The sequence below is a fragment of the Ornithodoros turicata genome, chromosome 2, assembly GCF_037126465.1.
Source record: "Ornithodoros turicata isolate Travis chromosome 2, ASM3712646v1, whole genome shotgun sequence".
Classification (NCBI taxonomy): Eukaryota; Metazoa; Arthropoda; class Arachnida; order Ixodida; family Argasidae; genus Ornithodoros; species Ornithodoros turicata.
In genome coordinates this window covers 116,859,656-116,873,229 of record NC_088202.1, presented here as the reverse complement: position 1 = coordinate 116,873,229, position 13,574 = coordinate 116,859,656, and the positions used below count along the sequence as shown (strand labels likewise).

General features: G+C 46.4%; 1 protein-coding gene across 1 annotated transcript in view; it reads right to left on the bottom strand.

The window, feature by feature from the left end:
* LOC135383975 (uncharacterized) overlaps window positions 1–4,974 on the bottom strand; it is a 98,198-nt gene extending 93,224 nt beyond the window's left edge. Inside the window, exon 1 of the mRNA XM_064613247.1 lies at window positions 4,817–4,974. Coding sequence (XP_064469317.1) covers window positions 4,817–4,865 — 49 coding nt within the window. The 5' untranslated portion in view covers window positions 4,866–4,974. The remainder of the gene's footprint in view (window positions 1–4,816) is intronic.
* Window positions 4,975–13,574: the final 8,600 nt, after the last annotated feature.

Here is a 13,574-nt window from a genome sequence, read left to right as displayed (position 1 = left end):
GGGGATAATACGGCGGTAATATGCTACACATTTTCCGGCTCACCAGCCATTCCTCTTGATGGCGTTGGAAGACGAAAATTACCCGATTACCCATCAAGGCGCGCTTCTTGAGAGGTATCGCGAACAAGGGAGGGAAATCTAGTTGACTGCGGTAAACCTAACTCAATAAGCAGTGCAGGGCTAAGAGGGCGACCGGCCGATGCTCCGTACGGACGCCGTCCCTGGAACCCACGTTGGGGCCCCAGGCGCTCGCGGAAACGAGAGCTCCTGCGGTTGTAGTCCGCAATTGCGATGCCACCGCGAGTGAATATTTTATCCCAATCTTGTTAAGGCAGACGTGACCCCCTACCGGGAACGATTCGAATTTTTAAAAAGCTTTTTTGCTCGACTTATGTAGTAGTGTCGCTTTATTTCGTTTATATTTTTTCGTTTTTGAGGAACGGGAGAGGAGTTTCGTGTCATTCCGCAGGACTATAGTCGAAGTGGGTCGGCTTTACGAGAATGCGTGCGAGCGTTTGAAGATTGCGCGGGCGGTATGGAATGCGCGGATCGGGCGCGGAGATGTGACATCTCCAGTGTAACACGAATGGCTTCAAAAAATAACAAAAATATAAGAGACAGAAATTGGTAACCACGAGAACTAGCAATATGTTCTCGGAAGGTATCTCGGAAGACATTGACCGAATTGTTGTCCGTGTCTACTGATTGATGCGCTTTGCTTTTCTACTTTTATTCCTACATAGTATCTAATTATTGCGTTCGGGTCTGGAGGAGCAGAGTCCTGTTTCTGAGAAAGTCTGTTTCCATCTTATCGGTTCACTTTTAGATAAGCGTATTGATGAGGAGCGAATGAACAAAAATGAGACAGAGAGAGAGAGAGAGAGATCTGCAATATCTTGTGTAGTCTCATAGATCGGATTGCGATTTCTTAGGAGTTTGAATGCAATATACTTCATGCTGTTCATGGCTGTCCTCGGCTACATCCTGTGTGGTGGCAGGGTTGTTAAGTAACTGAGTAAAAGTATGTGAGTACGCGTATCTAGACACTTTTTGTGCATCTTGAGAAATTTTTTTTTTTTCTATGCGTCTGTAGCTGTAACTAATTTACTGTTTTCAGTTACTTGCATCTTTTTTTTGAAGGTGGGCGAGTGATTGAACGCAAATATGATTAATATGTCGTGGAAGCCAAACCATTATAAACCGTCGACGTGTATACCGTCTCGTCGAGGTACTGTGAATAACGGTATTTTTCAAATGTGTTAGTAAGATGTGTATAGAATCTTTAACCATCAAATTATTCGTTTACAACTAAGAAATTCATATTTCAATATATCAGGTGAACCGAGAAAATGCGCGCTTGATGTACTGTAAAAGTGCCAAGTACTTTCTTAAGAGTACCTGTAAATGTATTAACCTATCCCTACTTTCTTTTTCATAATAAACATATATTCCCCCCTGTAATTGAATCGGTGTATTTTTTCATTGGGTATCTGAAACTGTAACCTAGGTACCTTTGAACACATTTGTGTGTAAGTGCAACTCAATACCCTAGTTGGGTCAGCAGCCAACCTGTTTGTCATGTGTCGTACGCGACGCAGTTGGCTCGGTTTCGGATTGCAACGGATATTTTTCGCAGAAGGAAGCCTGAAAACAAAGATCGACATGATAGCGTTCGTTTCTTTTTACATGCACAACGAAACATTCGTTGTCAGGAAAGCCGAAGTTTATTATCCCGATATCCCGGGACTCGGTCTCCCGATTGGAAAATATGCCGGGATTGCGCGATCCAAACACTAGCTATGACCTTTATTTAAATGTCGCACACGGTTAAATTCGCAAACGAACAACAGTCCACTAAGTGTACACACCGTATATGAACGTAACGTACAAGGAGCAGTACCCCACTTTCATTATACTGCTCAGGTGCAGCAACTGACCGTAAGCTGCCTTCATAGATGCTGCTGGCGTCGGATATAATATATTGGGCCCTCTTCCGTGGATTATGTCCACAGATATGCTCTCTGTCAATTTGTACTTTCCTCTTTTTGGTTTTTGTCCATTATTGTGTCCTCTAGTCTGGTTCTCTCTGTCCGCTCAAGCTGTTTCCTTTTTCTGGATGTAACTCCCCACTCTCCAAAGCCAAAATAAAGTTGTTGTTCCTTTTTCTTTTTTTCGTCCATGTATATCTTCGCAGTCCACAAATATTGCAGTGGCGAGTTCTAACCCCAGCGGGACAACACTTTTTTTTTCTTTTTCACATGATCTAGGGTATAGGAACAACCGCGGCGCAGTCATCCGCTTAGATAATAAAGCAGCATACAGAAAACAAAGTAAGTAAACACAAAAATCTTCCCGCCTGCTCCTGTGCTAAAGGCAGCGTCCCAAAAGTAACACTTGAATGGCAAACATTAATGTGATTCCCGGTAGCCCTCAGACGTAAGAATTCATCTTGACGTATAGTATCTTAATACTTGTGTCCGGAATTAAATTTGTATTAACCGGGCAAAGAACACTGCCCCCGGTACGTTTATAACACGTGCTACATCCTATTGTTTCTTCGTTTACTTTCGTGCTTTTGCACCGTATGCACAGTTTGTGTGTGTGAAAGAGAGCAAAATGCTCTTTCACGCTGCCAACCATATAGTCGTACATAGTCGCTGGTCTTGTACTTCGCCTGCAAATCAGCTTTCCGTCCGTGCAAAAATCAAGGTTGTATGCATCGAACCAGCGTCAACAACAACATCGATTCGTACGCATAATATATCGCTTATGCCGAACTGTAATGAAGGCGCGATTTGCCTATTCGATTTTAAACGGACGCTATACGCAACGGACGGAACGGACGTTGTAAATGGATTTTTTCCCCAGACAACGGAACACCGAAGCACGCAGGACGTGATGCCGGAGCTAAGCGCTTCTGGGGTTCTAGTACAAAGAGAGAGAGAGCGACTATGTGAACAAAACCCGAGGTGTGCGAGGAAAAGTAACGCAGTGAATTCAAAGCCATTAAAAATACGTACATGACGAAAGAGGCAAAATTTATGTTCCGACTTTATCACGTCGAAACCTCGGTAATCGCACATCTGGTTCCGCAACTTTCAACGGATCCCTCAAATGCGTGGTTGCTGTGGAAGGTCTGGTATAAATGACAGCTGCACAATAAACATGGTCGGACGCCCACCTGCACTAGAAAATGAGTTGTGAAGACTGAATGAAGAAAATAATGCATTGATAGTTGAGTAAAGATACAAGTCATTCGCGTTTCGCGCGGCATCGATTTTCTTCAGGGGCGACTTTATTTCACCACCTTAGATGTCCAATCAAAGAGCGCTTAGACAAGATGAAAAAGAACTGGAAGATAAGATAAAGATACGACGAAACGAAAGATAGGTATACGAGGAACGATACGCAGAGCGAATGGGCCGGAATGGAACAGCGCCGCCAAGTGGGCTCTTCTAATTGGGCTTGGATAACTCGAAAGTACTTAACATCACTTATCTCACGTACACAAATTACGGTATGTTAAAAGTGGAGTAATGCCGAATGTTAAATCTGATCATCTCCAGGAAATAAGTGTTCTTCACGGACACAACTATACACATTCTGTGGAAGTATAGCAGCGCTGTCAAAGAAAAAAAAATGTTCTCAGTGTTAGATAACGAATACTTTGTAGTCCATCAAACGAATTCATCAGTGCGCAGCATTATATTTCATACAACGCAGTCTCCCACGCAGTGTTCGCTGTGCCATCAAACAGCGCCGATTCATCGCTTCAGACGAACAGCGATGAGGTCAGATAATATCCTGCTGGTTTGGAGTTTCGTTGACCAAGTGTTCTCTACATTGATGGCCTTTAAATTGTATGACTACAATGGTTTGTTGAAGCACTTCCACTTACGCCCACTGCATGCACGACGCAATATTGCTGGTGCTTTGTTTGCTTATAAATGCGTACATTCATCTATTGATTCTTTATTTCTCTTAAGTCGTCTGAGTTTTTGTCTTCCTCGAGCTGCGTTCCGCAATCCGCCTTCATTTTATGTAAAGAGTTTCTGTCCTTACGATCCATTGTAAGTTGCCAAATGTTTGCTGAATTCAATGAAATTGAATTCAGCAACATTTGGCAACTTACAATGGTTGCTGAATTCAAGCTGCTGAATTGCTGAATTGCTGAATACAATTGCTGAATTCAATTTCATTGTGACATCTCTCCTTCCTTTGTGTCCTATAAGAGAGATATTACCATGTGCCTATCGTAACATCTACTACTTTGATAATCTTTCATGTCTGTTTTTTGGATTTTTCATATAGTTTCTATGTAGGTTTCCTTTTTATTGTTCGCATCTTTAGTTTTGTTCAATTATCTTACTTTCTTGTACAGTATTTTGTATCTCATTTTAACATGTGTGATGTTGTGTGGGCCAATACTAAGGTCTATGAGGTTGTTCTTGGGCACCAATAAAACAACAATTTCAATTTCAATTTCAAAACGCACACGTGCAAAGCAAGCGTCATAAGGCAAGGCACCGAATGTGAAACATGCGTGAGTCACTGCTCCTTTCCGAAACTTTCCGTGTACAACATGCGCACAAAGTTCATCAGAGCACACAATCCAATTTAGCTTTAAGCGTCACACTTTTTCGAGCACTGAAAAAAAAAAAAAAGAAAAGCCAAAGAAGAAGAAGCAGTTGCGAAAGCTACTGCCACATCCGGTAAAGTTTTCACGACTTGCACGCTCGCCGTTTCAAACGGCACGGCCCGCCGAGAAGTGCAAGCGTCAAAATGAGCACGTCCATCGAAAAAGGAATGGTCCTACCTGACTCGAGAACAGCCAAGGCGGCATACAGAATAGTTTGCCAGAACATGAAGGCGGTCGGAGGAACAAGTGGCCGTCGCTATCCCGGCGGGACGAGGACACTTCCCGCGTGGCTCGTGTAGCGGAACTGGTGGCCAACTTCCTTCCGCCGTCTTTCGACGATGCTCTCCGCTAGCGCACCTGGTGGTCGCCCTTCCGTTGGGGCGTCTTGGTGATCGATCGCCGCACGGCGTGGCTCGCGAGGGTGCTCGCGAGGGTACTCACTGGGCACCCAAGCCCCGAGCTCACTTACAACTTCGTGCTGTGTCAACAGCCCCCAAGTAGCAGTAGATTTGGGCTGATTACTGATACTGAGAAAACAAAAGCGGAGCGACAGATAACGCAAGCTTATATGCCCTCATTTTTGCACCACGTTTGTTTCCGGAGTGAACGTGTTGCAATTCGGTCGGAGTTTGAGCTTGCAAGTCACAGTTTGAGTAGTCATCTAACAGTAGGCAGTAAACACGAAATCATGTTTACTGAACTGTGCGGGAAATTTCAGTTAGGCGTCAATGGGAAGTTATTTCCAAGTTAGCTACCTTTTGTTCTATTTTGCCAAAGCCTTGCCCACGTACAAAGAACTTATCGTCTTAAATCAGTGCAACGTTAAGACAGTTGTCTAGAAGGTTTCATGTTGCACTGGCTGACACCTAGTAAAAAATAAAAAATGCGGGGGGGGGGGGGGCTCTCAGTTGGAGAGGTCAGCGAGGCCGTTTTGGGCGTAGAGTTCGCTTTGGTGACTTTCGTGATGTTAATTGTGTTGATCAGTTGATTATTTTGATCGGTAGGTTGCAGCACTAGTTGACAGTTCTGAAAGAGCTACAGAACCTCTCGCAGACGACGTTGCCGGTCGTTGCTTGATGATCGAGCGTGTTCGGGAGCGTTGTGATGAAAGTGGTCGAGGAGCCGTATAGACGTTGAATACTGATCTGCAGATTTCTCTAACTCTATGCTCTCGGACACAGTATACGCTCCGTGAGGTCAAGGTGCTACATGAAATTACTTCGGTGTCGGCCGCGTAAGCTAGCGAAATTACGTAAATACTTCATAAATAGGAGTGTTAGAACCAAGATAACAGTTCTTTGAATAAGCGACGCGAATGTCAGAAATATGATGCACGCGGGTAGTTCTTGCAGAGCCGCCTTGAGCGCCCATCAGCACGCAGCTTTTTCTCCGATAATGATGTCGTCGGACGACGAAGACATCTCCTTTCGACACTCACCGGCCCCAAGATGCACCGGCCCCAAGAGGCTCAGTGGCAACACGACATAGCTCACTCCCTTCTTTGGGATGTAGACCACACGCTTTCTCTCGTACTTCCTCCGCGACTACCGCGCCCCTTTACTGCTCTCTTCCACCGCATGAGGCTCAACGTTGCCTTTACACCTGCCTTTCAACACCGTCTCGACTCCATCTCGTCTTCCCTCTGCCCCACTTGTGGAGTGCACGGCGACCTCAGCCACTTTATCCTGGCTTGTGGGCAATATCACCACGAGCGTGCACTAATGGAAGTCTCTATGCACCGCATTGACAAGCGGCCGTTCAACATCGCGAAGATCCTCGGACAGTGGTCGAACGCTGCCCACCAGATGCAAGGCCTTCGTCTTCTTGCGGAGTACTTGTGCTCCACCGGTCTGGTGACGGCTCTCTGAAAGACCCCCATCATCATCCCCTCATCCTTTCCCAACGCGCAATAGGACAGTGTACCGCCTCAGCAGCAGTGAATCGCCCACCCCATCATCATCCAATGTGTGTGTGTGTGTGTGTGTTGAAGTGAAGTGCCTGAAGTGCCACTCCTAGAGTGGAAAACCTCCCCACTTCATCGTCAAAATATAATTGTGGTTGACGTTTGGACGAACTCTCGGGATAGCTTGGCACTTCTTTTTCCGGTGATTGCAATCTGGTGTAAATCAGCCAGTCAAACGTATCGATTGCTGATAGCAAGTGCGCGCACTTACAAGAGGAAAGCTCTGACATATTTATCCGCCTTTTTCTCTCTCTCTGTTCAATTCATTTGATAGGTTGTAAATATTCTTGAGACCCATGAGAGCCTCCAACCCATGACTCCAAGAAAATTACTTGCAACCCCACGTTCTCATTTAATGCACATAGGTTTCGCAACTGACTGGACGGGCTTGTGTAAAGCGTAGTGTATCGTACAATATGAGAGGCGAAAAAATAAGCCAAGCAGATGAACACATTTTTCGAATGACCACACGCTGAACGCCGCAGCAATTACACAAGAAACGTAGAAAATTACTTGTAATCAGGGGCATGCAGATCCAGGATTTTTCTGAGGGTTAGGTGTCTTGCCTTGGAAAGCATGCTAATGTACGACCAAGGTCAATTGATACGCTATATAACCACTGAAATCGAGGGTGGTCAGGCCATCCGGACCCCCGACCCCTAAATCCGCCCATGTTTGTAATGGTGAGTTCTGTGCATGATCAGTTAGGCTATACCTAGTACGTGGTCGTACTGAAAAGTTCTCAGTCCGACCCACTTCCATATACTCTACGGACGCTATCTTGTCATCGTAGACACAAAGAGCGAAACGAAGAAGAAAAATTGTTAGATGCCGCTGCTGATGACGATGATGGCGGAAAAATAAAAGGGAGAGATTGAATTCGACACACGACAAATTCGGCTACTCCTATCAACAAACCGCCTCAAACAAAACAAAACAAAACATCAAAAAAGAAAGAAAAACCCCGCCGGTTTCGTCTGCTTCAGAGTCGTATATTAAAAGGGAGTTTAGCCATTAATGGGTCATGTCTATACCTGAAGCTCCATCCACTTTTCCAGCTTTCTTACCAATGACGTCTTTAAATATGGGGCACTATCAATCAACCTATCCTCACTATTTATTCCCCTATCCAACATGGGCAGCGCCATTTTGGGTGGCAAGATGATTGGATGGAATTGAAATGGATACCTCTCGCGATCTGCAAGACTAGTGGATTTTTGGGGCAAATTCGATGAACGCCACCTTGGCTGCGCAAGGTACGTGGGGAATTGTCGTCTGCTTCCATGGTCGTACAGCTGCGGGTAGAGCAACCTCCTGGAACACATCCTGTCGTCGGTACGATTTTTAAACTTATCTACATGAATAGTTGGAATAAAAAAGACAAGAATGTTTATAGCCATGAAATTCAGTTAATAGATTCAAAACTGTACAGCACTGTGCCGTTTTATGATTTCGTTGTGATCGCCGTGTTCACTAGGCCTAACACCTGCGACAAAACGTATAATTTTCAGTTAGATATCGATAACGGAGCATCACCTCAAAGTGATTTCCAAGAAACGTATATGAGGATGTACATCTGCAGCGTACATCCTCATCTGCGTAAAATCAGAGTAGTCTATGAATGTTTCTTTTTTTTTTTGTCACGAAATCCCCGCTTCACATGGAGTTAATGTAGGAAGACTCTAGAGAACGTGCTTGGCGCGCCGTCAATGGGATTCTCCTATCCCGTGAGCGATAGGCGAATTGTTTAGGCGAGTGGATGCCTTCGTCGAATGGATGTGGATCGTGTGGATCGACGAATGAACGTCGAACTGATGCCTTCAAGTTGATTTTCCAGCATTTTGAGCGTTCTAGTGACGTTTTCCTTGAGCAACTTGTTACTGCTGATGAAACATGGTTGCGTCATCCTGAGAGAAAACAACAGTCCACGGAATGGCGGCACTCGGGTTCCCCCGAGGCCGAACAAATTCAAGATTCAACGATCAACGGGAAATACCATGGCCATGATTTTCTGGAACAAGGAAGGTGTTTTTAATGACTGACTGAGTCCAGAAGGCTGGAACAATTATTGTAGCATAATACTGTAGCTTGCTCTGCCGGTCAAAGTAGGCGCGGGAAGCTACAAAAAGGTGCTCTCAGGCTATGCACAGGCCACCAAAGCACTCAAGACCATGGAGGTTCTGGAGGATTTGCGATTTGAATGCATCGAACGTACGCCGTAATCGCCGTATCCTGCCCATCGAACTATTTGTTGTTTCCGAACCAGAAAAAACAAAACAAAAGGAAAAACAAAGAAGAAGAAAGAAATGGAAAGGAAAGAGATTCTCGGAGGTGATAGTGTCACGACGACAATGACGACTCATCTCACGCGACTCATGTCACGCGCATTATCATTCTGTCATTAAATCATTGCCATCGCCACGCTATGCTGCCCGTATCATTTGGTGGAGGTGCTGGCTTCCTTCCCCTCAGACACCCCTACAAGACCATCTAAGACCATCTACAAGACCTTCGTGTACTATTGCTGCGCCTCTGGCCCCAACGATGCTGTGATGGTCGTCGACGTCCCAGCCCGCCCCGATGACGCGACAGACCCGACGACGACGAGACCAGACCAGACGCTCCCCAGCCCCGTAGATAAACGACGTCCACGACAGCAGCATGACAAGGCATGACAAGAGGACCGGAGGCACGGGCGACTGCGGGCAGCACAGCGTCACCTCATCTTTCGTCCACTGACATCCACATCTACCTCCACGAACAATCCGAAACTCATCACCTCCCTCATCGCTCATCAACATTGACTCGTGCCCAGGAGGTCACGACTTTGGGAGGGGGGGTATTGTCACGACGACAATGACGACTCCTCTCACGCGACTCATGTCACGCGCATTATCATTCTGTCATTAAATCATTGCCATCGCCACGCTGTGCTGCCCCTATCAATAGGAGCAGCCGAAGCATATTTCGGATAGCAGAAGACTTACTTCTTCTTTATAAGGCTTAAATAAGCTTCAGGAACGACTTCACAAGTGCGTTGAACTTCAGGGTGAGTATGTCGAAATGGTAATAAAGGTTTAGGACTCAAGGCCGCGTTTTCCTTGTCGGGCTCAGAACTTTGCAGCACCCCCTCTTATAGCAAGACTACCATTACGCCCATGCAGTACTTTCACCCTCTGACACGCCCTTTACCTGCACCTTGAACCAATACCAATACAGTGCCTTCCCATCGGCCTGGCACTATGGCAACAGGAGAAATCTTGTTCCCATTCTAATTTCTCTTGATTTCCCCTCTATCCTAAGCGGTTACGGAACACTCAGATTTAAATGTCACGGGGTAGACTGGTCCACATTTGTGAAACTACCATTCATTTTGTTTTTATATCCCGTCATCCATCCACTACGGCAGCAATTCTGTGTCACACACAGGTTTCACGTAAGGACACGTGCGTAAACTCTTTCCGTGCGCAAGAGCACTTCGACCTGCTTCAGACGATGCAGCACTCTGAATCTTTCACCAATGAAAAACTCAATCGGAGAATTATAGTAGTCTGTAATGGGCCTATCAGCGATATGGCCATACTACTACTTTTCGAACTCCTATCTGCCAACCATTTACTTAACGAACCATCGATTACTAACTCCAGCCTAGAACCATTCCGACATGAAATAACCGCAAACATCGACTTCGTTGACTACGACGTTTTCCGAATTCCGAGTGACGACTCCTTCTCACCTCGTCTTACCGCTATCCTGTCTGTGAGATGGGGTGGGGTGATGTGAGTTATAATAATAATAATAAAAAGAGCCGTGACAGATGGTTCAAATCTTTTCCCTGTTTAAAAACGACGACGTACCTTGGCTGCATTGGCATCCTTTTCCCGAAGCACACATTTCATGGCTGAGCCTGTCGATATCTATCGTGTGCTTCATTAGCCACCCAGGGAAGTAGCACTCAAACGAGCGACACCCCATTTTCCGGTACGAGTTATCTGGCTGCTGCCACTGCCAGAGCTCCATCGACGAGGGCAAAAAAAGCAATTGCTCTCGAAAGTACAGTTTTCGTCGTACCGAAAACGAAGCGAGGCGTTTCGTGTTGCTGGATTATTTCATTCGTGCACCTGCAGATGCTCGCAAGCCGTGTCCCTCGGAGAATGCCCGCCTTGGCTCTTCCGTAGTTTTATAATCTCGCGCGGCAAACTCCATGGAAGCGAATGAATAGGGCACATGCGATCTGGAGTACTTTTGATGCTCGTTTGTGCTTCGGACAAAATAATTTTTTTTTCTATATATATGAAAATAACCTGTCAGAGAGTACCATGATGCTGTAAACCGATGATAAGACGAAATAATTTATTCTCCAAAACGTTAGCCCTGAATAACGGTCCCGAAGATGTCTGATTGCTGCTGTTCTGTTGATAACTGGATTGATAAAGCGTGCGTATGGACGTTAAATAACGTATTATGTAATGGAACTGGAGGACACCGTCGAAACATTATTCAGTCAAATGCTATGAACCCACTCACTCTCATTCATTCATTCATAACCGCACGCGCGCACGCACACACCTCGTTATACTTCAGCACCGTAAACGTGATAGGGAGAAAATTCTTTAATACCTCTCCCTATTACTTTTGCGTCAACATCAACATCAAAATCCTTTAGTAGTCAATTTCGTTTGTCTGACGATAAAATTTTTGTTCTACTTCACTTTGGTGAAGATGAGTAAGCTATGATGAGTAGAGCCTGAGCTTGGGTAACGAAGAAACACAACACACAGACGAAAGCCCAATATACAGGGTGTCCCAGCTAACTATGAACATATTTTTAAAAATATATATAACACTTTTTCCAAGATGAAATCAATTGCAATATAGCATATGCTGAAGGGCACTCCCTAGGAGGGCATTAGCAAAGTCCAAAGGCAATGTCTTAATTAAGTTTCATTAATTACCTTTTTAATTATAAAAGCTACAAAGTTGTCCCAATGAGAACATCTGTTCCTTTCGGTCACCTGCTATCGTAGCCGTTTTTAGAACAAAAATCCGTCCCATAGATCGCCCGCAAAAAATTCGTGAAGGAACGCCATTTTTTTCTTTATTTTGTTCATTGCGCTTCTTAGAAGACTCGTCTATCCTTCCTCAATGTGAGAGGGAGAAATAGCACACTATCGCCTCTCGCATCCTGGAAAAAGATTAAAAGGAAACAGAAAATGCAACCCAAGATATGGCCAGTTCCGATAGAGTCACCTGATACATTTGTTTTTGTTTTGCTTCCGCAAGTTAAAGCTCTTCGACGCATGAGGCGGCACTGTACTCCTTTCCCCTCTCACGTTGGGGATGGAGGAAATACGCGTCTGCGAAGATGCGCAATGAGCAAAATAAAGAAAAAAAAAGCGTTCCATCACAAATTTTTTGCGTGCGATCTATCGAAAGGATTTTTGTTCTGAAAACGGCTACGATATCAGGTGAACGAAAGGAACAGATGTTCCCATTGGGACAACTTTGTAGCTTTTATAATTAAAAAGTTAATTAATGAAAGTTAATTAAGACATTGCCTTTCGACTTTGCTGATGCCCTCCTAGGGAGTGCCCTTCAGCTTATGCTATATTGCAATTGATTTCATCTTGGAAAAAATGTTATATATTTTTTAAAAAATATGTTCACAGTTAGCTGGGACACCCTGTATATATATATATATATTATTTCTGAGCTCTTGTCTGTGTGTCATGTTTCTTCATTGCCCAAGCTCAGGCTCCACTCATCATGAATATGATCCACCAGACTGCCTGTGTCTGTAGAGGACGGTGGTCTTCCTCTACATGAGTCCTGACCGGCGATGATGGAATGTCCCAGCGGGCAGATGTGCGTGGCCACACGCTAGGACGGTGCCGGTAGAACTGCCGTGCCAGAGCCGTAGCGCGTGGCAGCAGAGGCACGTCTTCGTCATCACACACGGGCCGCCACATCACTCCCCCCCTCAGACGCGGAGCGGTGTAGAGCTAGCGGTTGGGGTCCGCGTCGATACATGAAGAGGAGGAAGACGGGCGACAGGTGGAACAGGGACGACTTGTTCAGAAATCGCAGTAGCAGCAGAATGGTTGGTGCGGGCAAGCGCTGACCGGGCGGGTTCCAGGGGCGATGTGAGGGCAGGTATGCCGAAGTAATTCAGAGAGGGGCGACAGAACCGCGACCGGTTCGTGAGCGCTGGGCTCGTAGTGTTGTCGCCAAGGAGACTGCGGGGACGACCATCGTGAAGCACGGGGAGACCGGGAGTAAAACTCACTGTGGCCTCCGTGCGTGTCCCCGGTGGAACGTTGGTCCCGGAGCCTCTTGACCGCATCTGGACGAGCTGCCGGTGTCTTGTATGGAAGCCTGGTGGGAAGGCGAGGCGGGCAGGGTTCTTGGACCGCAAGCGTAGCAGATGCGTGTGGGGCGGTCGACAGCGGCGTACCGCGACCGGTACAGGAGCGTGATGCTCGGGAAGGTGCCGCTGGTGGAAGCCCGAGGAGTGCCATCACGAAGCGTGTGGCGACGTGACGTGGAGTGTGGGACCATTGCGACGTGAGCTGGGTAGATGGGTGCAACCACGGTGTTTCGCGGCCGGGCGTTGCGATGAGTAGAGCCGCGGTGGATTGGCGTCGTCGCCTAGCGGTTCCTCGGTTGAACGATGCACCGCACCTTCGGAGATGACTTCAGAGGTGGGCTTGCAGGAATTTCGGATGGTATTGGGCCGAATTACGCCGAACATGGTGTTCATAGTTCGGGTCACCAAATGTACAGGACGGTGGTCTTCCTCTACATGAGTCCTGACCGGCGATGATGGAATGTCCCAGCGGGCAGATGTGCGTGGCCACACGCTAGGACGGTGCCGGTAGAACTGCCGTGCCAGAGCCGTAGCGCGTGGCAGCAGAGGCACGTCTTCGTCATCACACACGGGCCGCCACATGTCTACACCATCATGTGTATCAC